This window comes from Pan paniscus, chromosome 20, assembly GCF_029289425.2.
Source record: "Pan paniscus chromosome 20, NHGRI_mPanPan1-v2.0_pri, whole genome shotgun sequence".
Taxonomy (NCBI): domain Eukaryota; kingdom Metazoa; phylum Chordata; class Mammalia; order Primates; family Hominidae; genus Pan; species Pan paniscus.
In genome coordinates, this window is record NC_073269.2 from 63,600,080 (window position 1) to 63,628,046 (window position 27,967).

Below are 27,967 nucleotides of genomic sequence, written 5' to 3' on the forward strand. Positions count from 1 at the left end.
CCTCCTCCCCGCGGCCGCCGCCTAGTCCTCAAGCCGCTCGGTCTCCGCGGGGCCGGAGGCCGCTCCCACTCCCGCGGGCGCTTCAAGGGGCCTGAGCCGGGCACTAAGCGTACAGCCCTGCCCGTGGCAGCCGGGGCAGAAGCATCGGGCAGCCAAGCCACTCCCGGGCGCCAACGACAGGAGCCTCTGTGCGGACAGGGCCGGACAGCTGGCGGCCCGCTCCGGATGAGGCACCTCCCCTAGGCGGCAGACACATGGGGAAAAACTGAGCTCTGAGACTATTTTCTAAGCTTGGTCTATTCTGTTGTTAGCGCTTCCAGTTACATTATGAAATTGCAATTGCTGTAGTTAATTTCTTATTTCCAGAAGTTCAGTTTGATGGCTCTTTTTCTTTTCTTTCTTTCTTTCTTTCTTTTTTTTTTTTTTTTTTTTGAGACGGAGTCTTGCTCTGTTGCACAGGCTGGAGTGCAGTGGCATGATCTTGGCTCACTGCAACCTCCATCTCCTGGATCCAAGGGACTCTTGTGCCTCAGCCTCCCGAGTAGCTGGGATTACAGGTGCCCGCCAGCACACCCAGCTAATTTCTGTATTTATAGTAGAGATAGGGTTTCACCATGTTGGTCAGGCCGGTTTCGAACTTCTGACCTCAAGTGATCCACCTGCATCAGCCTCCCAAAGTGCTGGGATTACAGACGTGAGCCACCGTGCCCAGCCCATTTTGGTTCTTTGTTAATATGGTAATATTATATTTAAACTCTTGGATTGCAGTATTGGTTTCCTTGGATTTTTCCTTCCTTGCCATCCAGACTCTGAATTCTAAGTCATTTCAGCCATTTAAGCATGGTTCCAAACCATCACTAGGGAGCTAGTGCAGTCGTTTGGAGACTTTTAGAGTTGCCAGAAATCTTGCACTGGTTCTTTCTCATATGTGTGGGCTGATGTTCCTTGAATCTTTGAAGTTGCTCTCCTTTGGATGGGGCTTTCTGCTTTTATATTATTTGATGCCCTTGGGAGTTTTACTGTGGTATAAGTTGGGTTTAGTTTCATGGTTTCAATTATGGGTGCTTTCACAGGCCAAGGCTCAGCTGAGCACTCCTGAGCTGCATGCTGTAAACCTGGGTAGAGGGGATTAAGCCCTTGGCTTTGTTCTCTGGCTGCTTGGGGTGAAGCACCTGCTGTGCTAGAGGGGCTGAGGTGTTCTCAGTCTGCTGGCAAAAGTGCTCCAGCAGAGCATTGTGGGGACTGCAGAGAGTGCACTGTGGCTGGGGGATGGGGAGGCCACAGGCAAGTGTGCACCACTTGGGCAGTAGAGGGGGGCTACCTGCAAGTGTGTGCCAATGGGGTGGCATGGCTGTGGTGTAGGTGAGTGAAGCACCATGGTGTGAGGGGTCCCTGGCAATGCCTCCCACCTTTTTGAATCTCCAGTGTCTATTATTCCACTATTTCCATATGTATACATCATTTAGCTACCACTTATAAGTGATAACATGCAGTATTTGACTTTGTTTCTGAATTATTTCACTTAAGAGAATGGCCCCCCAGTTCCAGCCATATTGCTGCAAAAGCCATGATTTTTTTTAATGACTGAGTAGTATTCCATGGAGTGTATATATATATATATATATATATACATACACACACATATATACATATATATACATATATACACATATATACATATATATACACACACACATATATATATATAGCATTTTCTTTATCCAATCATCTGTCGATGGACACTTAGGTTGATTCTATGACTTTGCTACTGTGAATAGTGCTACAGTAAGCATGTGTAAGTACAGGCATCTTTTTGATATAGTGGTTTATTTTCCTTTAAGTAAATACCCAATAGTGGAATTGCCAGATCAAATGGCAGTTCTATTTTCAGTTCTTTGATAAATCTCCATACTGTTTTCCATAGAGGTTGTACTAATTTACATTCCCACCAATAGCGTATAAGCGTTCCCTTTTCCTTGCATCCATACCAACATCTGTTGGTTTTTTACTTTTTAATAATAGCCACTCTGACCAGTATAAGATGGCATCTCAGTGTGTTTATGTGTGTGTGTTTTCTCTCATCATATCTCATTATAACCTCAAATTCCTGGGCTCAAGCAATCCTCTTGCTTCAGCCTCCCAGTGTCTAGGACTACAGGTGTACACCATCATGCCTTGCTCTTTTTTTTTTTTTTTTTTTTTTTGTAGATATAACATCTTACTATATTGCCCAGGGTGGTCTCAAACTCCTGACCTCAGCAATTATTTTGTGTTGGCATCCCAAAGCACTGAGATTACATGTATGAGCTACCTCCCTAAAATAAGGAAAGTGAGCCAGGAGCTCTGGGCCCAGCCCATGATCTGAATCGGGGCGAATATCCCCGCCTCCTGACCTCAATTTTCCTAAGCTAGAAAGGACCTTTCGACCCTCCGACTTGTGCCCATAGTAAAGCGGCGGCCCTAAGACGACGCGGGGGTCCTTGTGCGCACTTACATGGAGTCGGCTGCGCTTGGTGAGTTCCCACACCCGGTAGGTGTGAGGAAAAAACTGCCTTACTCAGAAGGCACCACCCCTTGCGTCGGCCGCGGACTCTAGGCCAATGACGGCCCAGGACACGGGCGATTTCTGCGGGCCAGGGCGGCGGAGGTGGGACTTCCGCTTCGTCGCGTGACGTCATCTCCGTGAGCAGGATTGGCCCTGGAACAGTGTGGGACCTGGACCGCTGGGTAGGCGCGTCCAGCGGCCTGAGCAGGGGAGGGTAATGAGGCTGTTACGCGCCTTCTCCGCATCTTGGCGGGAGCCTGACGCCCCGCTTCTTCCCTAACGGGGTGTTCCACCGGCGCCTGCCGGGGCCTAGGCCTCCGCAGCCGCCCTCCGTCTCCTCAGCCCCGACGCTGCGCCCGCTTTGTGCGCATTTTTCTCTGGGGAAACTGAGGCTCCGAGTGCGAAAGTCAGCCGAGGTCGCCCCGCCCAGGACAGAGAAGGGCTGGGGGGTCGGCTAAGCCGCGGCATTCCCGGGCCCCGCTAGGGCTGCAGGGTCTCAGGATGGCAGCCTCGGCGCAGGTGAGTGGACGAGGTTTTGGCCTTGCTGCTGCTCTGCTGTTTCTGGAGGCCTTGTGGGCAGGCAGAAGCCAAGACAGCCACAGGATGTTTCTTTGTCGCCGTCGTTTCTTTAAGAGAAGTGGCCGTAGCTTGTCATTGCCTTTATCCGCAGTCCTGCAATAGTGTTGGCCTCCGACAGGTGCTCGGTCCTTGGTAGAAGGATGAATGATGCTTCCTTCATGGATCTCCTCACACTTCCCTTAAATCCAACCTCCTCTGTTGCCTGCCAACCCCTACCCCATCCACCTGGCCAACCACCCCTGACCTTGTCTCTCCGTTTTTCCCTTGTCCTTTGCTCTTCAGAGCCACCAACCTGACCGTGCAGTCTTCTTCCTTTTTCCAGGCTTTCTCTTTGCACTTCCCTTTGCCTTGAACACTGCCCCTATAACTTCGCAGGGCCTCCCTCTCCTATCTTTCTGGCCTCTGTCCAGATGTCACCTATTTGGAGGTGGCTTTCTTGGCAATTCCGGCTAAAGTGGCGCCTTACGCACTTGCCCATTTTTGGCAATGTGTGGCATTTTTGTATAGAGAATCTGACGATATTAAAGAAGCTTGCCGTTTGAGTTGGTCTAGGATGTTATGTGAACAAAGAGAAAGGAAATAATTGCAAAGAGTGACAGCTGATGATAAAGAGTCCTTGCTGTGGGCTGATTGGCAGGCATTATTGAACCCTCAGCTCCTTTAATCCTGAACTCCTTAGAATTAGGTTCTCTTGTCCTCACTGTTTTACACAAGAGCAGCTGGAGGCTCACATAGGTTCAGTTACCTGCCTTACATCACTGTAGCTCTTAAGTATCAGAAACTAACAACTGGTGTGTCTACCATCACAGCCTGTGTTTTTACCCTCTTCTTTGCCCGCAATGGTTAGGGAGGCCTGGGGGTGACACCTAAAGTAAACTTTGCAAGTTGAGCAGGCTTCCTTCTAGCAGGTGGTCTTGGACATGAGGAGTCATGGCATTTCATGCTGGCGGAACTGTGTGGAGTAAAAAAAAAATGGTTTATTGGTTGTTGAAGGAGTCCGCAGGGGAGCCGTGTGGCTTCCACAGTGGTTTCCTGAGTGGTTTTCTCCTATACCAGCTGACACATGTCTTGGGACACAAGATTTTGTGGTCTTTTGCTAGATGTGCCTTCCTCCTTAGCCAGGACAGACATAGCCAGTCAGGGGCCCATGTTCTCATGGCTACAACCTGCTGTGTCCTCTGTGACTCTTGTTCCTTGCTCCTGAAGTATCCTGACCTCAGGGATACTTGTTGGTAGGACTCAAACAGGAAAAGGTAGTGACAGCTCGTTGTGGATTCTTCCTGTGAGAATGGGCATCTGTGAGGCCCAGAAGTGTCCGAGGCAGCAGATGCAGGTCCAGGCCCTGCCACTTTTGAGGCAGGTGCCACCACCTCAGGTGACTCTTCTGTGAGTTAGGTGATTATGACTATGCTGCTCTGCCCATGTCCATGAAAATATTTCAAGTGGCTAACCCCAGCACAGTGGCATGTGTCTGTATATCCAGCTTGGGAGGCTAAGGCAGGAGGATCATGAGTTCAAGCCCAACCTGGGCAAAATATTGAGACCCTGTCTCAAAAAAAAAAAAAAAATCCTGAAAATATTTTCAGGGTGGCTCAAATGGATGTATTTCAATGTTTCCCATCCTCATTAACTGTGCATTAACTTTGCTAATGAAGGAGTGTCGGGTTGCATGATTAGAACGTAGACCATAGGGCCCTGGGTTCAAATTCTGTCTCTTCTGATAAGAGATGTGACTTTGGGTAGACTAGTGGAGATCCTGGACCTCAGGTCTCTGAGTGTGACATGGAGATGATGATGCTGAACTCAGGAGCTGTGGCCCTTTGCCCCAGTGTTTCCTTTACAGCTTTTCTTCAGATCTTTTGACTATTCTTGGTGAAGTGGAAAACCCTGTTGTGTTGACCTGGACATCAGGGCTCAGATAAATGAAATGAGATTTCCAAGGTCACATAGCAGGCTTGTGTTGATTTCAGGAATTTGGTTTTAAACCTCAGGAGTCTGACTCCTGAGCTGGGGACTTTTAGTCACTTTACCATGGCATGTAAACCATTAGCATGAGGCAGGCTCACAGGGAGGATCGGTAAGACTCAGGTGCTGTTCTTGTTATTGTTGCTGGTGTTGTTTTTGTTATTATTCTTTCCCATTCCTCTGATGTCTCAGAGCACTTACTGTCTGTGCCTCTCAGTCCACTTAGGATTGTCCTAACCTTATTTCTGTGTCAAGTGGCTTTCTGCATAGGAGGCTTCTCTCTCTTCACTGCTGTAATTTTTTTTTTTTTTTTTTTTTTTTTTTTTGAGACGAGTCTCGCTCAGTCGCCCAGGCTGGAGTGCAGTGGCGCGATCTCGGCTCACTGCAAGCTCTGCCTCCTGGGTTCACGCCATTCTCCTGCCTCAGCCTCCCGAGTAGCTGGGACTACAGGCGCCTGCCACTACGCCCGGCTAATTTTTTTGTATTTTTAGCAGAGACGGGGTTTCACCATGTTAGCCAGGATGGTCTCGATCTCCTGACCTCGTGATCTGCCCTTCTTGGCCCCCCAAAGTGCTGGGATTACAGGCGTGAGCCACCGCGCCTGACCGACACTGGTGTAATTTATCCAAGGCAATGTCCACATTCCCCTCATGCCTGGCACAGATCATGGCCCTCTAGAGATGCTTGGTGATTTGATTCTTGGGTCACTGTGCATCTTTTGCAGTGCTGAAGTGACAAGTTCTAGTTGTATTCCACAGTTCCAAGGGAAACACTACTATCTCTGTTTAATTTTCCAGGTGTCTGTGACCTTTCAGGATGTGGCTGTGACATTCACCCAGGAGGAGTGGGGACAGTTGGATGCAGCCCAGAGAACCTTGTATCAGGAGGTGATGCTGGAGACCTGCGGACTTCTCATGTCTCTGGGTAAGGCCCCTTCCGGTCCTGTGCTGCCTTAGGATTGAGTTCTCCTACTCATGTTCCCCTCTCTCCTCCACAGCCTACTTGTTCTGAGGCTCCTGGCACCACACAGGGGTGTTCACCATTTGCTCTGAGTGTAGCACTTGGGAGACCAGGGTCTGGTGTCCAGGAGTCCACTCCCGTCTCCACTGCTTATGATCCCTGTGTTCCTGGGCAAGTTAAGGAATCCCTCTGTGCCTCAGTTTTTCTCATGAATAAAAAGGGCCAGGCCAGGCACAGTGGCTCATGTCTGTAATCCCAGCACTTTGGGAGGCCAACGCGGACAAATCAGGAGGTCAGGAGTTTGAGACAAGCCTGGGCAACATGGTGAAATCCCGTCTCTACTAAAAATACAAAAAATTAGCCGGGTGTGATGGCGGGTGCCTGTAATCCCAGCTACTCAGGAGGCTGAGGCAGGAGAATCACTTGAACCCAGGAGGCGGAAGTTGCAGTGAGCCGAGATCGCATCACTACACTCCAGCCCAGGCGACAGTGTGAGAGAGTCTCCGTCTGAAAAAAAAAAAAAAGGCCAATATAGTATTTATTTCATAGGGCTAGTGTGAGGGCAAATGGTTCAGTACAGTGTGTTGTGATAGGTGGTTGGGTGCAGGTTAGCAATTGTGACCCCTGTTGCTGTCACTATTGTTACTGCTGTCTAAATCATTGTCCTCATAATCAGCAGTATCACACTTGGACTCAGCATTTTTTGGAACAACTTTGTATAGTTTTTTAGTTAAATTGGCCAGATGCTTTTGATGACTAGACTCAGGTGTACATTTTAGCTTGGCCATTCGCCATTTCCCAGATTTTGGCAAGTCACTTTATCTGCCTGAGCCTCGATCTCTTCACCTATAATGTGGTCCTGATTGCAGTACATTCTTAATGTGCATCCTGTGAAGAAATCCTAAAATAGAATTTTTCATGCAGGGACCATAGGAGTAGCAATGTAATGCTTTGCTTAGAATGTAAAAAAAAGCCTTAGGTCAATGAAGAAACTTACCTTTCTCCTGAATGGAGACTCAGTATCTCAAATATGTTATTTCTTTTCTAAACTAATGACTAAATTTAATTGAGTGTTTATAAAATACAATGCATTTAAATTGCTTGGCATATTCCCTAGGTTATAGTTACATTGTATAAATATCAGTTATTGACATACTATTAGGAGTAAAGTTCTATGGCCAGGTGGCATATTGATTAAGGACTTGGATTTGAGAGCCACAGCAGGAAAGTCTCTCCAAGAAGTGACATTTGAGCTGAGACCCAAAGAGTGAGTTGATTAGAAGGAGCAAGATAGAGGAGCAAGTAGTATTCCAAGTAGGCAGGCCGGCATGTGCAAAGGCCCTGAGGTGGTGAAGAGCATGATCCTGACAAAGCTGAAGGAAGGTCTGATTCCCCTTTTTCACTGCACTGTCATTGAACCCAGTGCCAAGCACATAGCAAAAATGAGTGAACATTTGCTTAGAGATGACTGATGAATCCCACCCTGTGTTTTTGTGGGTCCTACTGCCTGTGCCATTAACTTCTCCATAGAGTACTTATGTCTTTTACCCCTTTATATTTTGAAAAGTTTTGGGCTATATGTGCAGATCAGCTCATACAGTTTTAACCCTGAAGGAAATATATTATCTCACCTAATAAGCTTAGTGGTAAGGCTGGCTCCTGGGTTGGTGGGTGTCAAGCCAGTTGTCTTTCTTTGCTCCCACTTTCTTTTTTCTTTTTTGGAGACAGGGTCTCACTCTGTAACCCACACTGGAGTGCAGTGGTACGATCTCAGCTCACTGCAGCCTCACCTTCCAGGCTCAAGTGATCCTCCCACCTCAGTCTTCTAAGTAGCTGGGACCACAGGTGCATGACACCACACCCGGCTACTTTTTGTATTTTTAGTAGAGATGGGGTTTCACCATTTGCCCTAGCTGGTCTCAGACTCCCAAAGCGTTGGGATTACAAGCGTGAGCCACTGTGCCCAGCCTCTTTGCTCCCTCTTCTTGGTAAGGTTTTTAGGCAGGTTCCCTCACAGAATTCCCAGGATGCTGCATGGCAGCAGGAGTGGCAGCCTCCCTCATTTAGCCCTTCCTGAAAGAGAAGGTTTTTTCTCTCTTTGGAGTGGCTGGTATAGGTCACCTGCCTACCTCAGAGTACAGTTGATCAGGGTTGCCATTTGCAAGATGATGGAGACCAGGGCTTTTCTACTGCCATGGGGACTAATTATAAAATCCCTTCAGAAAATTTGTCTTAACAGGGTTGAGATTTTTGTAGGATGGAGATTAAAAGTAATTGGTACTATCACACAGCCAGCACTACTGCTTACAGTCTTTGGGGCCCGATGAGGATGTTTTTTTTCTCTTTTTTTGAGACGGAGCTTCGCTCTTGTCACCCAGGCTGGAGTGCAGTGGCATGATCTCGGTTCACTACAACCTCCGCCTCCTGGGTTCAGCCTCCCAAGTAGCTGGGACTACAGGTACCCGCCACCACACCTGGCTAACTTTTTGTATTTTTAGTAGAGATGGGGTTTCACCATGTTGGGCAGGCTGGTCTCGAACTCCTGACCTCAGGTGATCCACCTGCCTTGGCCTCCCAAAGTGCTGGGATTACAGGCATGACCCACTGTGCCCTGCCAGATGGTGTTTTTGTAGTTGTTTTATGGTCACGGTTCAACGTTTTCTTTGCTTGGCTGAGAATAGCTTCACTTCATGGTCTTCCCCATCCTGAAGTCCCAGATCAGATTGACAGGTTTCTTTCTTCTAACCTAACTCCCTGTGTCCTCTTTTGTTCTCCATGCACAGGCTGTCCTTTGTTCAAACCAGAGCTGATCTACCAGTTGGATCACAGACAGGAGCTATGGATGGCTACAAAAGACCTCTCCCAAAGCTCCTATCCAGGTAGGAGCCAACAGCTGGGAAGGTGGGGGTCATGGCAGCTTACACATGGAAAAGTGAACACTGCCTCTGAATTTTGTGGGCAATCTTCTTATTGTGGTCTCTCTGGGTGCTTGGGATCCGTGGAGCCTCTTTCCCCCGCCCCCCCCCCAGATAGGGTTTCACTCTGTCACTCAGGCTGGAGTACAGTGATGTGATCATAGCTCACTGCAGCCTCAACCTCCTGGGCTCAAGGGATTCTCCCACCTCAGCCTCCCAGGTAGCTGAGACTACAGGCATGTGCACCATGCCTGGCTGAGTTTTTAAAATTTTTTATAGAGATGGTCTTGTTATGTTGCTGAGGCTGGTCTCAAACTCCTGGGCTCAAGCTCTCCTCCTGCCTCAGTGTTCGAAAATGCTGAGCCACCAAGCCTGGCCTCTTACATCTTAAATTTAAGTACTTCCAAGTTAGGTCCCAGATGTATATTTCACTAACGCATAATAAAAAATTATGGCTAACATGTATTTATTTCTTACTCAGTGCCTTGCTCTCTGCCAACCATAGTATATGTAGTGTTTCACTTCATCTTCACTATAGTCTTACAAGGCAGACTCTATTTTTGGCCCTTTTTGTTTGTTTGTTTCCGAGATGGAGCCTCCCACTGTTGCCCTGGCAGGAGTGCGATGGTGCAGTCTTGGCTCACTACAACCTCTGTCTCCTGGGTTCAAGTGATTCTCCTGCCTCAGCCTCCTGAGTAGCTGGGATTACAGGCATACGCCACCACACCTGGCTAATTTTGTGTTTTTAGTAGAGACGGGGTTTCTCCATTTTGGTCAGGCTGGTCTCAAACTCCTGACCTTAGGTGATCCACCCGCCTCAGCCTCCCAAAGTGCTGGGATTACAGTCATGAGCCACCGTGCCCAGCATAATTTTCTCTTTCAAGATCTACTCTAGGCTGGGCATGGTGACTCATGCCTGTAATCCCAGCACTTTGGGAGGCTGAGGGTACTATTTCATCTTCTTGTTCTCACTGAAATGCTGATCTTGTTTCTTCTTCTTCTTTTTTTCTTTGAGATGGAGTCTTGCTCTGTTGCCCAAGTTGAAGTGCAGTGGCACAATCTCGGCTCACTGCAACCTCTGTCTTCCGGGTTCAAGTGGTTCTCCTGCCTTAGCCTCCTGAGTACCTGGGATTACAGGCGTGCACCACCATGCCCAGCTAATTTTTGTATTTTTAGCACAGACGGGGTTTCACCATGTTGGCCAGGCTGGTCTCAAACTCCTGACCTCAGGTGATCTGCCTGCCTTGGCCTCCCACAGTGCTGGGATTACAGGTATGAATCACTGTCCCTGGCCTTTGTTTTTTCTATAATGCCATCTCTAATAAGCCTTTTTGTGTATTGTATTCCTTCCAGGTGACAACACAAAACCCAAGACCACAGAGCCTACCTTTTTTCACCTGGCCTTGCCTGAGGAAGTCTTACTCCAGGAACGACTGACACAAGGAGCCTCAAAGAACTCCCAATTAGGGCAATCCAAGGATCAGGATGGGCCATCTGAAATGCAAGAAGTCCACTTGAAAATAGGGGTAGGCCCCCAGCGGGGGAAGTTGCTGCAGAAAATGAGTTCTGAACATGATGGTTTGGGGTCAGATGATGGTGTATGTACAAAGATTACACAGAAACAAGTTTCAACAGAAGGTGATCTCTATGAATGTGATTCACATGGACCAGGTACCGATGCCTTGATTCGCGAAGAGAAAAATTCCTATAAATGTGAGGAATGTGGGAAAGTGTTTAAAAAGAATTCCCTCCTTGTTCAGCATGAACGGATTCACACTCAAGTGAAGCCCTATGAATGCACAGAGTGTGGGAAAACCTTTAGCAAGAGCACTCATCTTCTTCAGCACCACATCATCCACACTGGGGAGAAGCCCTATAAGTGCATGGAGTGTGGGAAGGCTTTTAACCGCAGGTCACACCTCACACGGCACCAGCGGATTCACACCGGAGAGAAGCCTTATAAGTGCAGTGAATGTGGAAAGGCCTTCACCCACCGCTCCACTTTTGTCTTGCATCACAGGAGCCACACTGGAGAAAAACCCTTTGTGTGCAAAGAGTGTGGCAAAGCCTTTCGAGATAGGCCAGGTTTCATTCGACACTACATCATCCACACGGGAGAGAAGCCGTACGAGTGCATTGAGTGTGGGAAGGCCTTCAACCGCCGGTCATACCTCACGTGGCACCAACAGATTCACACTGGAGTGAAACCCTTTGAATGCAACGAGTGTGGAAAAGCTTTTTGCGAGAGTGCAGACCTCATTCAACACTACATTATCCACACTGGGGAGAAGCCCTATAAGTGCATGGAGTGTGGGAAGGCGTTCAACCGTAGGTCACACCTCAAGCAGCATCAACGAATTCATACTGGGGAGAAGCCTTATGAATGCAGTGAATGTGAAAAGGCCTTTACCCACTACTCCACTTTTGTCTTGCATAAAAGGACCCACACGGGAGAAAAACCCTATGAATGCAAAGAATGTGGAAAAGCCTTTAGTGATAGGGCAGACCTCATTCGACACTTCAGCATCCACACTGGAGAGAAACCCTATGAGTGCGTGGAGTGTGGAAAGGCCTTCAACCGCAGCTCACACCTTACGAGGCACCAACAGATTCACACTGGAGAGAAACCCTATGAATGCATCCAGTGTGGGAAAGCCTTTTGCCGGAGCGCAAACCTTATTCGACACTCCATCATTCACACTGGAGAGAAGCCGTATGAATGCAGTGAGTGTGGAAAGGCTTTTAATCGCGGCTCATCCCTCACACATCATCAAAGGATTCATACTGGGAGAAACCCTACCATTGTAACAGATGTGGGAAGACCTTTTATGACTGCACAGACTTCAGTCAACATCCAGGAACTTTTATTAGGGAAAGAGTTTTTGAATATCACCACTGAAGAAAATCTGTGGTGAAAGGGAACATCTTACCATCTGGCCATTCACACTGAAGAGAAACTTCATAAGCATCCTCTCTTTGAGAAAACGTGTAATAGATGATCATTTGTCGTCTAAACAATCATGTTAGAAATTGAACCAGCCTGGAGTCTTATTCTCCACCTGAGAATTCACCCATGAGAGAGACCCAGTGGTTGCTATGCACTTAGGAAAACTTTCAGCCACATCTTTCTTCTTAGTTACAGTGAAATATTATCTCAGGGATATTTAAACAAAGGAAGAGGAAATATAGGGAAGAGAAAGAAAACACAGCTTCTTTTAGACTTGTCTGACAAGCCTATGGCAATTTGTCGTCCCTTTGTTATTTTATTTGGGAGAGGGAAATGTTCCAGAAACAAAAGATCTCATCCCCTTTATTTTTCTGTGTATACATTCACTGCTGCCCAGTGTCAGAACAGTTATACAAACGAGGGCTTGAAAACATTTTGTGAAAGCTTGCTTAGTCCTGCCACGTTCTCCACTCTCGAGGTGCAGGAGCATACATCTTTATAAAAAATATGGAGGCTTGAGTTACGAAACACTTTTATAAGGAGATAAGGATGTACATACGTTTGGACACATTGTCCACTTCAGATGCTTGTTTAAAAAAATGTTTCACCATGTGTCTTTACCCAATACACATACTTTTTCTTGATGTGGATTTACTTTTTTTTTTTTTTTTAAGTTTTCCTGGGATAGGGATGATAGTGTAATTGTTCATGCACACAGTAATCCTGGGAATCTTAGTTTTTTCCTATGATTGTGGTTTCTCAGCTTCTTTACCTCTCCTTTGAGTTAGGTCCACCTCAGTTTTCTAAAGGTCAAATTAAGGCCCCCCAAAAATACAGTATGTAGCTGAATTCCTTTGAAAGATCATGATAAACTCAGAAGAACACACATAGAAGGAATGTCATTTTTAATCTTTTTAAAGAGTGTGTGAAAATTCACTTTAACTGGAATTTTAACAGGCAAGCCGGCATGCATATATGTAGGGATGTGTGACTTTCACAGTTGTCACCATGGACTTAGGCTTGATTAAAATGCTACACATTTAGAGCGTTTTGTAATTCCTTTTTAATATTTTTAAGACTAGATTTTGAGCCATGTGATAGTTTTACCTCATATTAAATATATTGTACAGAAGTAAAAATCATGTATTCACTTTGAACTCCTCAAAGCCTTTTTTATTTATTTACTTATTTACTTACTTGGTTTAGGAGCAGAGGTTTAATAGGCAAAAGAAAGAGAAAAGAGACTAGCTCGCCTCTGAGAAGAGAGGGGTGTCCGAGTGGGACTTCCCTCCTCAGAGCCTTTTTTTTTTTTTTGGAGACAGAGTTTTGCTCTTGTTGCTCAGGCTGGAGTTCAGTGGCACAGTCTTGGCTCACTGCAACCTCTGCCTCCGGGGTTCAAGCAATTCTTCAGCCTCCCAAGTAGCTGGGATTACAGGCATGCGCCACCACGCCCAGCTAATTTTGTATTTTTAATAGAGATGAGGTTTCTGCATGTTGGTCAGGCTGATCTCGAACTCCTGACAGGTGATCCGCCTGCCTCGGCCTCTCAAAGTGCTGGGATTACAGGTGTGAGCCACTGCGCCCAGCGCTCAGCCTTTTAGTGAACACATGTATAGTTTTCTATTGTAGTTGTAGGCAAAGCCATTTTGTACTGCATTAATTCATGTCATTATTTTGAAGACATCTCTTGCTCCTTTTTTTTTTTTTAATTGAGATGGAGTCTCGCTCTGTTGCCCAGGCTGGAGTGCAGTGGTGAGATCTCGGCTCACTGCAGCCGCCTCCACCTTCCGGGTTCAAGTGATTTTCCTGCCTCAGCCTCCCAAGTAGCTGGGACTACAGGTTTGTGCCACCACACCCAGCTAATTTTTGTATTTTTAGTAGAGATGGGGTTTCACCATGTTGGCCAGGATGGTCTCCATCTCTTAACCTTGTGATCTGCCTGGCTCAACCTTCCAAAGTGTTGGGATTACAGGCGTGGCCACTACGCCCGGCCCTCCTTGTCCTTTTTATGTCATGTCTAAGAACTCCTCACCAGGTTTTCTATCGTATTTACTCCTACAAATTTTATCTTCTACATTGGATCTGATTCATGTTAAGTTAATTTTTGTATTACAGTATGAACTTTAGTTTCTTTTGTTGTTGCCCATGAATTTTTTTAAGCTCCATTTGTTGAAAAGACTATTCTGCCTCTATTGAATTGCTTTTACACCTTAGCAAAAAATTATTTAAGTATATTCATGTTGGTCTATTTCTTGGTTCTCTATGTTATTCCATTGGTCTTTGAGCCTAAACCTATGCCAATACCACTCTATTTTGATTACTATTGCTATCTACTAAATTTTAAAATAGGGTAAACTTATTCCTCACTCTTTATTCTTTTTAAAAATTGATTTGGGGCCAGGCATGGTGGCTCACGCCTGTAATCCAAACACTTTCGGAGGCCAAGGTGGGCAGATTACGTGAGGTCAGGAGTTCAAGACCTGCCTGGCCAATATGGTGAAAACTCGTCTCTATTTAAAAAATACAAAACCTAGCCAGGCAAGGTTGCAGGCGCCTGTAGTCCCAGCTACTCGGGAGGCTGAGGCAGAAGAATTGTTTGAACCCGGGAGGTGGAAGTTGCAGTGAGCTGAGATGGTGCCACTACACTCCAGCCTGGGTGACAGAGTGAGACCCTGTCTCAAAAAATAAATAAAAAATAAAAATTGATTTGGCTTTCATATCAATTGTTTCCTTTGGCTTTGCATATACATTTTATTGCATGTTTGTCTCTATGAAATATGTTGCTGGGATTTTGATATAAAATGCCTTAAATCTAAAGATCGTTTTGGTGGGAATTGACATCTTGTTGAGTCTTGCAGTTCATGAATATGGTACGTCCCTCTGTTTATTGAGGTCCTCGTTGATTTATTTCATAAGGGTTTTGTAATTTTCAGCTTATAGATTATGGACATATTTTAAAAATCTAGACAATTTCTTGGCCATTATATGTTGTATTGAGTTTTAAATTTCAGTTTGCACTTGATACTTGCAATTATAGAGAAATATATAAATTAGAATTTTTATATGTATTCTGTGACTTTGCTGAAGTCAGTAGTTCCAGCAACATTTTTTGATAGCTTTCTTAGGATTTTCTTCATAAATATTAATGTTATTAGCAAACATCAAACATCTTATTTCTACTTTTTTTTTTTTTTTGACATTCTTGCTCTGTCACCTAAGCTGGAGTACAGTGGTGCGATCTTGGCTCACTGCAACCTCTGCCTCTCGGGTTCAAGGAATTTTTACCCTCAGCCTCTCGAGTAGCTGGGATTACTAGCACACTCCACTATGCCCAGCTAATATTTGTGTATTTTGTAGAGATGAGGTTTCACCATGTTGCCAGACGGGTCTCAAACTCCTGAGCTCAAGTGAGCCTCCTGCCTCAGCCTCCCAAAGTGCTGGAATTATAGGCATGAGCCACTGCTCCTGGCCCAAACATCTTATTTCACCTACCCAATCTATATTACTTTTATTTCCTTTTCTTGTGTTTATTGCACTAGCTAGAACTTCCAGTGTGATGTTGAATAGAAATGGTGAAAGAGGACATACTTGCCTTTTTCTTGATGTTTGGGAGAAAGCATTCAGTGTAGATCGTTAAATATAATACCTGTAGACTTTTATGTACATGTTCTTTAGAAAGTTTCCCTTCTGAGTTGCTGAGGGCTTTTATTGTGAATGGGCATGTAATTTGCCAAATGCTTTTCCCCCTTCAATTGATATGATCATGTAATTTTTCTTCTTTAGCCTGTTATGATGGATGGCTTTAACTGATTTTAGAATGTTTTGTTGTTTTTTTGAGACCAAGTCTCACTCTTTTGCCAAGGCTGGAGTGCAGCAGTGGTGCAATCTCAGCTCACTGCAACCTCCGCCTCCCAGGTTCAAGCAATTCTCTTGCCTCAGCCTCCCAAGTAGCTGGGACTACAGGCGTGCACCACCATGCCCAGCTAATTTTTGTATTTTTAGTAGAGATGGGGTTTCACCGTGTTGGCCAGGCTAGTCTCAAACTCCCAACCTCAAGGGATCCGCCCACCTCGGCCTCCCAAAGTACTGGAATTACAGGCATGAGCTACCATGCCTGGCCGCTTTTTGAATGTAGGCCAGCCTTGCACTCCTGGAATAAACCCCATCAGGTCATGGAATATGACTTTTTTTTTTTTTTTGAGACGAAGTCTCTGTCACCCAGGCTGGAGTACAATGGCACGATCTCAGCTCACTGCAACCTCCACTTCCCAGGTTCAAGCGATTCTTCTGCTTCAGCCTCCCGAATAGCTTGGACTACTGTCATGTGCCACCATGCCTGGCTAGTTGGAATATGATTTCTTTTAATTACAACATTCCATTTGCTAGTATTTTATTGAGAAATTTTGTATCTGAAATCATGAGTATTCCATCTGGCCAAATATGTGGCTGGAATTTCCCCAAAAGTGGCAGAGGGGTTCCCAGAAGGGACTGTTTCAAAAAGTCCTGAGATAGGACCTGTTGGGATTCCAGAGAAAGGAGCATAAAACACCAGGGTAATCAGTTCAAATCATTGTTCGGAGGAACTTTCATACGGGGTTGTGGGGGCTGCAGTGTGTCCTTGTGTTGGACAGCAAACAAAAAAAAAGCTCTACTTGTGTACGTCTGCAATGAGAAGTTTGGGTTATGGAGAGTATATGAGGGCTTAAGGAATTTGGCTCAGATCCGGGGCCAGTTTCTACATGTTTAGCAACATGTTTGATCTCTCAGTGTTTTGGGCAACAACCTAACTGTCAGTGCCTGGGCATTCCAATCCCTAGCTTACGTTTAAGCCTGCAGGGGAAGACATGCACTTGGTCCAGGGTCACAGAGCTGTCAAGGCACCTTGCACTTCTAGGCCAGGACACAGAAAGGGGAGTTGGGGACCACTACAATGAGCAATGTTGGTCAGTAGTTTTATTTGTTTGTTTTCACTTTATCTGATTTTGGTGTTTGACTAATACTGGCCTCCCAAAATCAACTGGGAAGTTTTCCTCCAGTGCCACCCCCTTTTTATTTGCATGACATTTTGTAGAATTGGTGGTGTTTCTTTAAGTATTCGGTAGAATTTTTTGGTGAAACCATTTAAGTCTGGAGGTTTCTCTTGTGGAAGATTTGAATTACGTAGTCATTCAACTTAATAGGTACTCAAAGTATTTCATATTGGGTGGGTTTTGATAGATTATTATTTTTGAGGAATTGTTCCATTTCATCTAAGTTTTGTAACTTAAATTTGTGGAGTTATTTATTTGAAGTATTCCCTTATTATTCCCTTCATGACAGAAGGTTCTATAGTTGTATCCTTTGTTTTATTCCTAATAGTGGTTATGTGTGTCTTCTTTATCTTTGTTAATCTTCTTAGATGTTTATAAATTTTATTGACTATTTCAAAGAACCAGCTTTCTGTGTCATTGATTTTCTATGTGTTCTGACTTTGATTTCTATTCTGATCATTATTATTTTCTTTTTCTACTTGTTTTGGTTGTATATTGCTGTTTGTAGTTTTTTGAGGTGGGAGCTTAGATTATCATTAGAGACTTTATTCTAACATAAGCATTTAGTTTTATAAGCTAAACTCAGCACTGTTTGAGCTCCATCTTACATTTTCCTATATTGTAATTATATTTTCATTCAGCTTAACTATTTCTTGATTCCATTTAAGAAATTATCTGTGACTCATGGGTTATTTAGAAGTGTGCTCTTTTGGCCGAGCGTGGTGGCTCACGCCTGTAACCCCAGCACTTTGGGAGGCTGAGGCGGGCAGATCATGAGGTCAAGAGATGGAGACCATCCTGGCCAACATGGTGAAACCCCATCTCTACTAAAAATACAAAAATTAGCTGGCGTGGTGGTGGGCTCCTGTAATCCCAGCTACTCGGAAGGCTGAGGCAGAAGAATCGCTTGAACTCGGGAGGCGGAGGGTGCAGTGAGCTGAGATCGCACCACTGCACTCCAGCCTGGCAGCAGGGCAAGACTGTCTCAAAAAAAAAAAAAAAAAGAAAAAGAAAAGTGTGCTCTTTCATTTCCAAGTATTTAAAATACTCCTGTTATCATGCTGTTATTTTTAGTTTCACATTTGGCCTGAGCACAAGCTCGTTTAATTTCAAAACATTTATATTTGTTGAAGTTTGTTTTGGGGCCATAAACAAAAAGCCCATAAACAACATGCTTGTGGAGTATTCCGTAGGTACTTGTAAAAAGGATGTATATTCTGGTGTTGTTTGGTAAAATATTCTGTGTTTATGGATCCTGTTGATTAATGATGTTATTCAGACTTTCTATATTTTCCTCATTTTTTGTCTAATATTTTGCTAAAAGAAGGATGTTAAAGTCCCCAACAGTAATTGTGGAGTTTTTTATTTCTTCTTTCAGTTCTATCACTTTTTGCTTCATATATTTGAATGTTCTCTTGTTTGGTGTATATGCATTTATGATTATTATATCTTCTTCATGTATTGTCCCTCTTATCATTATGAAACTTTCCTCTTTGTCCATGTTCATTTTCTGAGCTCTGAAGTATACTTTCTCTTACACTAATACAAGGTATAATTGCTGCATTTTTAAAAGTTAATGTTTGCATGGCTTATCTTTGTCCATTTCTTTTATTTTCAACCTGCCTACATCATTATATTTGAAGTAAATTTTATGTAGACAACATGTAGTTGGGTCCTGCTCTTTTTCTTTTTCACTTTGAAAATCTCTCTTAGTTGGTATATTAAACCATTTATCTTTAAAGTGGCTATTGATATGTTGCACTAAATGTATCATTTTTTTCCATTGCTTTTCCTTTTTTTTTCCCCCCCCCCTTGAGACAGAGTCTTGCTCTGTTGCCCAGGCTCCAGTACAGTGGCATGATCTCGGCTCACTGCAACCTCCACTTCCTGGGTTCAAGCAATTCTCCTACCTCAGCCTCCTGAGTAGCTGGGATTACAGGCATGTGCCACCACGCCTGGCTAATTCTGTATTTTTTTAGTAGAGACGGGGTTTCGCCATGTTGGCCAGGCAGGTCTCGAACTCCTGACCTCAGGTGATCTACCCACCTCGGCCTCCCAAAGTGCTGGGTTTACAGGCGTGAGCCACCATGCCTGGCCTCTTTTTCCTTTTTTTTCTTTTTTTGTTTCTGTGTTGGTTTGGTTTTTGGCATATTTTATTTTCTTGCCTTTTTTTTGGATACCTGTACAATTTTAAGAATTCAGTTTTGGTTTGTCTGTAGTGTTTTTTAAATTTTTAAATTTTATTTTAACAGCAAGCTCTAACATAGTGCTTTTTTTAGTGTATTTCTTGGTATAATTATTTTAGTGGTTACTTTATGTATTAAAATGTATTTATGTAACTTAATCACAATCTGCTGGTTGTCAACATTATAGCAATTTGAGTGATTTGTAGAAATGTTACTTTTATTAGGTCCCTTTATACTCATTATTCTTTTTTTTTTTTTTTTTTTTTTTTTTTTTTTTGAGACGGAGTCTTGCTCTGTCGCCAGGCTGGAGTGCAGTGGTGCAGTCTCGGCTCACTGCAACCTCCACCTCCCAGATTCAAGCGGTTCTCCTGCCTCAGCCTTTCAGTAACTGGGACTACAGGCGCTTGCCACCACGCCTAGCTAATTTTTGTATTTTTAGTAGAAATGGGGTTTCATCACGTTGGCCTGATCTCCTGACCTCGTGATCTACCCGCCTCAACCTCCCAAAGTGCTGGGATTACAGGCGTGAGCCACTGCGCCCGGCCCCATTATTCTTTTAATACAATTGTCTTGAGCATTTACTCTCCAGGTGCTGAGCACCATATTGAATGATGTTATAATTTCTGCTTCTGTTGTCAAACCTATTTATTTAAAATCTCTAGTCCTATGTCATAATGTCAGACTTTGTTGAAAGGACAAGAATAGTCTCTTTGCCTGTATTTCTTACCCTTTCCATTGTTCTTCTATCTTGAAGCCTCCTTCTACCATTTTCTTTGCATGTGGAGAACTTCCTGTAGCCATTTTTTTTAGAATAAGTCTACCTGTGACAAATATTCTTTGTTTTCTTTTATCTGAGAATATCTTTATTTCTTAATTCTTGAAGGAAATTTTTGTGTGGTATAGGATTCATGGTTGACAAGTCTTTTCTTTTGGAAAACTTGAAAAACATTGCAGCACTTCCCTGTGGCCTCTGGTTTTAAATGAGAAATCTGCTTCCATTTGAACTGTTCTTCTTCTTTACTAATGTGTCATTTCTCTCTAACTGCTTTTAAAATATTTGTCTTTAGTTTTCAGAAATGTGATTATGATGTGTCCTAGTGTGGAATTTTTTTATGTTTATCCTGTTGCGTGATTGTTCAGTTTTTCAAGTCTTTAGGTGTATGACTTCTGCCAAATTTGGGAAATGTTTGGTCTTTATTTCTTCAAATATTTTTATTCCCACTCCCTTCCCCCTTTTTGCAACTCAGAAAAACTGAGTGAGATCTTTATTTTAATTGTTCCAAATGTTAGGTCTCTATTTTAATTGTTTCAAATGTTAGGTCTCTATTTTAACTGTTCCAAATGTCCTTGAAGCGCTCTTCTTTTAAGTTTTGCGACCTTGATCTGTCTTTGGAGAGGGCTGCAGGGAGTGGAGTGCTAACAACTCTCACTACTTGCCTTGAGATGACGCTGTCCTGGAAGTGAAAGTATAATGCCAACTAGCATTGCCTTGGACTGCCTCCTTCTGCCTTGCTACTGGCTAGGGGTGGGAGTTTGGCTCTTCTGCTGTGCAAAGGGAAGGAGCATGTAGACTTTTTTAATCAGGTTGCTTAAAAGTGGGCCAAAGGGGAGGTGGGGCTTTTAAACTGGCAACAATCAAATGTCACATATCAAAAATGGAGTCAGAGGCCAGGCACGGTGGCTCACACCTGTAATCCCAGCACTTTGGGAGGCCGAGCAGGGAGGATTGCCTCAGGCCAGGAGTTCAAGACAAGCTTGGCCAACATAACGAAACCGTGTCTCTACTAAAAATACAAAATTTAGCTGGTCATGGTGGCGCATGCCTGTAATTCCAGCTACTCAGGAGGCTGAAGCACAAGAATTGCTTGAACCCTGGAGGCGGAGGTTGCAGAGAGCCGAGAATGTGCCACTGCACTCCAGCCGGGGCAACAGAGTGAGACTCTGTCTAAAAAAAAAAACAAAAAAACAAAAAAAAAAACCCATAAAACAAAAATGGAATCACACTGTCATACTTTTGGTTGGCTGAAAAATAGGAAAAAAAACAAACCCAGCCTTATTTATAGATGGATTATCTTGATGTTTGGAGTAAGCTACAAATAGATTGATACATCACATCCTGCCTTGAGTGGCTGTGATGTGGCCAGGGATGTAGAGAAATCCTCTCCATGGCCTGAAGCTGGACCAGTACAAGTGGGCGTTACCTTTGTGCTGGAAGAAGTGCTCTGAGGTAAAGATAGATGTGTGCTTTTGTGGGAAATGGCTTGTCTCGTTGTTCAGAAGTGCTGCAGATCAGTGACAAGTATATATAGAACAAGGGCATGAAATTACTGGAGTGGGCAAATTGAGTGGATATTTATGTCCCACGTCAGTGCCTATAAAAAGAAACCCACTGCAGAAGAGGGGAGGGGAACCTAGTAGTTAAGGTTAACCAGGCTCAGTCCTCAGCCATCCCAGTCCTTGCACTCTAGGGATATAAAATATAGTCACCAAGGTGTTAGGGGATGGAGGGTTTTTTTTGTTTGTTATTGTTTTTTGTTTGTTTGTTTGTTTTGAGACGGAGTCTCACTCTGTCACCAGGCTGGAGTGCAGTGGCACGATCTCAGCTCACTACAACCTCCACCTCCCGAGTTCAAGCAATTCTCCTGCCTCAGCCTCCTGAGTAGCTGGGATTATAGGCGCTTGCGACCATGCCCCGCTAATTTTTGTATTTTTAGTAGAGACGGGGTTTCACCATGTTGGCCAGGATGGTCTCGATCTCTTGACCTCATGATCCACCCACCTCAGCCTCCCAAAATGCTGGGATTACAGGCGTGAGCCACTGCAGCCGGCCAGGAATGGAGGTTTTAAAAGGGCCCAACAACATGGCATCCTGCTGACCACAACTAAAATAGCTCCTTTCCTTACCTACTATTTACGAAGACCAACACTAAGACAGTATATGGTGTAATCCCTACAAGAGAACAGCCTGCCCCTTGGTGACATGTTTACGTCAGACCTTTTTCCTCCCAGACAGTACATTGATTCTTATTTAATGGCATTGCTGCTTTTTCTGGATATGACGTTAACTTCCCTGCCAACAGAGCCTTTGCTGAAACCATTATAAGAGAGTGTATTGACTTCTTCATATACCAACACTGGCTGGTCATTACCTTGAAGATCCAATCACAATGTAGACACAAATGGATTAGGGTTTGTAGCTAACACTGTTGATGTCTTGTTCTGTACAACCCATCTTCCTACAAGTCTTATCAAATGACCTCTGGGAGGATGTCAGCCTGCTCACTAATAAAGTTTTTGTTTTGTTTTGTTTTTTGAGACAGAGTCTCGCTCTGTCCCCCAGGCTGTAGGGTAGGAGTGCAGTGGTGTGATCTCAGCTCACTGCAGCCTTCGCCTCCTGGGTTCAAGTGATTCTCATGCCTCAGCCTTCTTAGTAGCTGAGATTACAGGTGTCCACCACCACACCCGGCTAATTTTTGTATTTTTGGTAGAGACAGGGTTTCACCATGTTGGCCAGGCTGGTCTCGAACCCTTGACCTCAATTGATCCACCCTCTTCAGCCTCCCAAAGTGGTGGGATTACAGGTGTGAGCCACTGTGCCTGGCCACTAATAAAGTTTTATTGCGCCCCCTCTTCCGTCTCACTGCCTCATTTTCATTCCTGTGCATCCTGAGTTCATATCTCAGATAAACTCCCTGTACTCCAGTAATCATCTCACCGTTTACTGCCATAGAATATCGAAAGTAAGAAGTTCTGTTTTCACATTCTTTCTATTAATGAACACCCAATTTTCACATTCTTTCCTCTCTCACTTCTGTAGATCGTTACTTCATACTCATTTTCTGAAATGTCTTCCTCTTTTTGCCCTATTCTGTGGGACTCAACCGTGCAAAGCTCTAAACCTAGATTGAACATTAGTCCAACATTTTCTGAGCTGACCCAGGCTGTTTGGAAGTTCTGGGAAAAACCTTGACCCCCATTTCCACCACCCCACAGATCTCTTCCCATCCCTCAGTGAACTAAAATCTCTGGAGGATCCAGTTTCTCAGATGCCCAGTATTTTTCTGGCCTTGCCATTGCCATTTTTGGGGGAAATCATTTATCCACACCAATTAAAGGAATGTCAGATGAAGTTTTCTGTTAGTCTTCCTAAATTGTGGCAGCCAGTGTCTCCCCATGAGTTGCGTGTAAACCCCCACATGGCTCTGTACAACTTTCTCTTTGCAAAATTAATATTTTTAGTATATAAAATGATATGCCAGATGTATGGTTGTCTTTCCTAAATCTATACAGCCTTCCCTACGTTTTCACTTACTCTAAAGGAAGTTCAAATTTTGCATTGTTTTCTTGCATGTTTTCTTTATATATCATTCCTTTTTTTTTTTTTTTTGGACAGGTCTAGGGGAATATCTAAGGTGTAGTCTTGAATTATCTCTAAGTTTAAATATTCTTCTATTATTTTTTTTGCCTTTTTTTCTTTTTGTGGAGAATGAGGTCTTGTTATGTTGCCCAGGCAGGTCTTGAACTCCTAGGCTCATTCTATCCTCCTGCCTCTGCCCTCCTAAGTGCTGGGATTGCAAGCATGAGCCATCATGTTCAGTCCTATTAATTTTTCTTAAAAAAGATATTGAAGTAAACTTTGCATTCAGTAATCTCGTGTTAAGAATATTTTTGGTGAATTTTGATGAATACATGGTTTTGTGATGACAAACCACCGTTAAGCTGTGAAATATTTCCATCACAAGAAAATATTCCTTGATATAGTCAAACTCTCTCCCAAACTCCAGCTATAAGGCCCATTCATTTAGGTTTTTCTCTTTTTGCCTTTTTTAGAATGTGAAGTGAATGGAATCATATAATATGTGGTTTTCAGATATTTTCACTTGGCATATGATTTTGGGATGTATTCATTTTATTTCATATTGTTTCTTATATAGAGTCGTTTATTTTGTGGATATGCTACAATTTGTTCATCTGTTCACCTGTTCGTGAACAATTTTCCAAGTTTTTGGCTATCGTGAATAGGACGTTCATGAATATTTGCTACAGATATTTGGATGGAAACATTTTGACTTGTCTTTTGTAAATAACTAAGAGTAGAATTGGTATATCATATGGTATGTTTATATTTACCTATATAGGAAGCTGTCAAGTTGTTTTCCAAAATGACTGTATCATTTTGCATTCTCATCAAAAATGTATGAGAGTCCAGTGCTGCATCTTTGTCATCACTTGGTATTTATTGTCACTTTGAAACATTTTACTAATTTCAGCAGGTGTGTTGCAGTATCTTATTTGGGTTTTAAGTTGCATTGCTAAAATGACTCATGATATTGAATATCTTTTCATGTGTTCATTGTTGATTTGTATATCTTTAGTTATTTGTCCAAATCTTTTTTTTTTTTTTTTTGAGACAGAATCTTGCTCTATCTCCCAGGCTAGAGTGCAATGGTGCAATCTTAGCTCACTGAAACCTCTGTCTCCCAAGTTCAACTGATTCTCATGCCTCGGCCTCTTGAGTAGCTCGGATTACAGGCACGCACCACCACGCCTGGCTAATTTTTGTATTTTTAGTAGAGACGGGGTTTCGCCATATTGGCCAGGCTGGTCTCGAGCTCCTGACCTCAAGTGATCTGCCTGCCTCAGCCTCCCCAAGTGTTGGGATTACAGGCATGCGCCACCACGCCCAGCTGGTCCAAATCTTTTTTCAATTTTTAATTGTTTTTTTCTTCTTAACACGAAATTGCATAACGTTGCTTTAATTTTCTCCTTTTTAAATGTTCTATATTATAGTCATTTCTCAGTTATATGTTTTGCAAATAGTTTTTTTTTTTCAGTCTTTGACTTGCCTTTTAATTTTCTTAGCAGTGTTTTTGGAAGAGTAGATGTCTTAAATTCTGATGTAATAAAAATATTTTGTCTTTATGTTTTTTTGTGTGTATCCTGTCTATCTAATTAGACTTTGCCTACTGCAATGTTGCAAAGCTTTGACTTATGTTTTCTTCTAGGCATTTTATATTTTTAGATCTTTTATGTGGTCTGAGATCCTTTTTTTTTTTTTTTTTTTTTTTTACGGAATCTCGCTCTGCCACACAGACTGGAGTGCAAAATGACGCAATCTTGGCTCACTGCCACCTCTGCCTCCCAGGTTCAAGCGATTCTCATACCTCAGCCTCCTAAGTAGCTGGGACTACAGGCACATGCCACTATGCCCAGCTAATTTTCGTATTTTTAGTAGAGATGGGGTTTTGTCTTATTGGTCAGGCTGGTCTCCAACTCCTGACCTCAAGGTGATCCACCCGCCTCGGCCTCCCAAAGTGCTGGGATTACAGGCGTGAGCCACTGAGCCCGGCCTGAGTTAACGTTTATATATGATCTGAGGTAAGGGTTTCACATTAAATTAAATGTGTTTTATAACCCAACAAATCACTCTGGGGACATAACCATTAGGAATGAGGGCTTTCTTACACCAAAATACATGTACACAAAGATTTATAACAATTTCACAATAATCAACAACTATAAATAATTCAAATGACAGTCATCTGTAAGATATTTAAGTAAATTGTGAAACAGTCATAAAGTGGAAGAAAACACACAGATTAAAACTGTTACTTTTGTCCAACAAGATGAATGAATTTTCCAGGAAGGAATACTTGAATTGGGGCTTGCAGAAGCCCCAACCTGTTTGTAGTTTGGGGTTGCCATCTGCCTCACAGAGCAAAGTGAAGGGTTTGGATTTGGGGAACACAAAATTGTGTTCTCCTATGAAAAACCTTTCTGTAATATAGTTGGCCGTGGTATTTGCCAGGAATGAAAGGTCAGGGTTGGAGACCTCATGAGTCTGGGTTTTCATTTGAGGTTAAGAGATAAGGTGGTGATTATAATCAGAAAATCTAGAGTGGGTGTAATTACCTCCAGAACTCACTACTGTTAGCCTGGGTTTTATGGTAGTTATGGAAGTGGATTAACTACTAATGATAAAAAATATAGTCTCCTCCACCTCAGAAAATCTCGAGTGGCAGTGACATGCCAAACACACAGTAGCAAATACAGTAGAATTTTATTGATACGTTTTTAACCAGACAAACCTCATAAATGGTGATTTTTAAAAAAAACAGAATTATGTTCACATTTTTGCAGCATTAACTGAGAGAAGGCAAATTTGTGCCTGAGTGGGAGGAAATGTTCCTTCAGTTCTAGGAATTACATGGGAAACACATGTAGGTAGTCTTCAAGCTATAAATTTAAGATTTGTTTACTTAATCTATAGGTTTATACATGTATGAGAAATGGGAAAAAAAGAATAAATGTAATACATTAAAACCAATACAGTGAATCTCCACACCCTCCAATGAAAATATGGAACAAAATCTCAGCATGCCCAGCATGAGTCTGCCAGATTGCAAATTCCATCCAACGCTTCAGAGGATGCTATTATCAAGATTTCTTCATAGTTTGACACTTTAAATATGTGTCAATAATGATAGCTATTATATTATGGCCTGATTTTGAAATTTATATTAATGGAATCATGCTTGTAGAGATGTTTTTTCATATTGCCGGGATATATTTTTCTGTTATTTTTAAAGATGTTTGAAATGAATGTATATCTTTCTAATTATCATCCTTTGTTGATAACATGTACATTAAATGGGATTGCTTTAAAATTCATTGAATCTCATGAGAATATGTAGAAATGACGTTAGTTTTGGTACATTGTAAAGCAAAACTTCAGGTTGAATATCTTATGATAATTTAAAACCACAAAATTATACTATTAATAATAGAGCTTGAGCACTTTAAGGGACCATAGAGACTCCTTTAATGTAATGGTGAGAATACTGAGGTACAGAGAAGTCAGGTGACTAGCCGAAGCCCATATTCTAAGATAAAGGCCGACCCCATCTATTTTTCCTAACTTGTCAGAATACTGTAAATTATACTGCTTTTAAAAGACCTATGAAATTGGCATTGGAGATGCCATCTTGCAAATAAAATATTCTCAAATTTTGATTATCTTTGTTTTCTTTATGCATGGGTTACTTAGCGTTTTGTGACTTGATATGCAACCACAGCTTTAAAAATTTCCAGTTATCTTCTATTTTTGATCTGTACCCCAATTGAATTATTTTATTTCATTTTACACAAGTTTAAAGAGATTTTTAATTGTCCTAGCTATTCTCAGTTTTGTTTGTACTCTTTGTGCTAAAACATGCTGCAATTGGTGTCTGTTATGTTATACGGATTTATCAGGCCAAATGTGTTCATCATGGTGTGTGAATCCAACAGAACTGTCCCAATGTTATGCCTGCCTTTTTGATATTATTACTGAGATAACGAATATCAAAGCAGACTGGTGTGTTTAGAGATTTAACCCTTTATTCTCATTATACTAAAATTGTTTTATGTAATTTGAATTCATGTTTAAAATTGTAAAGTATGTTTTCCTGTTGATATTTTCTCCCTTATTTCTATTTGTCCGATACAAATGTGCATTTTTTTGTGTGTGTTTGTGTTTAATAATTACAGGTATGTATTTTCTAGACCTCGATTTAATATATTTCTATGACATTATACCTTAGATGTGTAAGCTATGAACTAATTATTACTGGATATTTTTAACTCATCAAAAATTACTGCCTACTTATTCAATAATTTATTCCATGTTCTTTTCTTGTGATAGCTAATATATTTGGGCTTAAATGCATCTTCTTATTTTGTGCTTATCTTTTCTTCAGTTTTGTTTCTTGTGCTTTCTTTTAAAAACATGTATAGATTATTAATATTCTTAATTTTCCTTTTAGTTTGGAATGTATATACTCATTTTGTTAGTCTTTAAG

The 27,967-nt window shown here is 42.7% G+C and overlaps 1 protein-coding gene across 1 annotated transcript; it reads left to right on the forward strand.

Moving 5' to 3' along the window:
* Positions 1–1,710: 1,710 nt before the first annotated feature.
* Positions 1,711–27,834, forward strand: ZNF543 (zinc finger protein 543). Its single transcript, XM_003816667.6, has 4 exons — positions 1,711–3,064; positions 5,887–6,013; positions 8,833–8,928; positions 10,318–27,834. Exons 1-4 carry the CDS (start codon positions 3,047–3,049, stop codon positions 11,877–11,879), a joined length of 1,803 nt encoding a protein of 600 aa, XP_003816715.3. The 5' UTR covers positions 1,711–3,046; the 3' UTR covers positions 11,880–27,834.
* Positions 27,835–27,967: the final 133 nt, after the last annotated feature.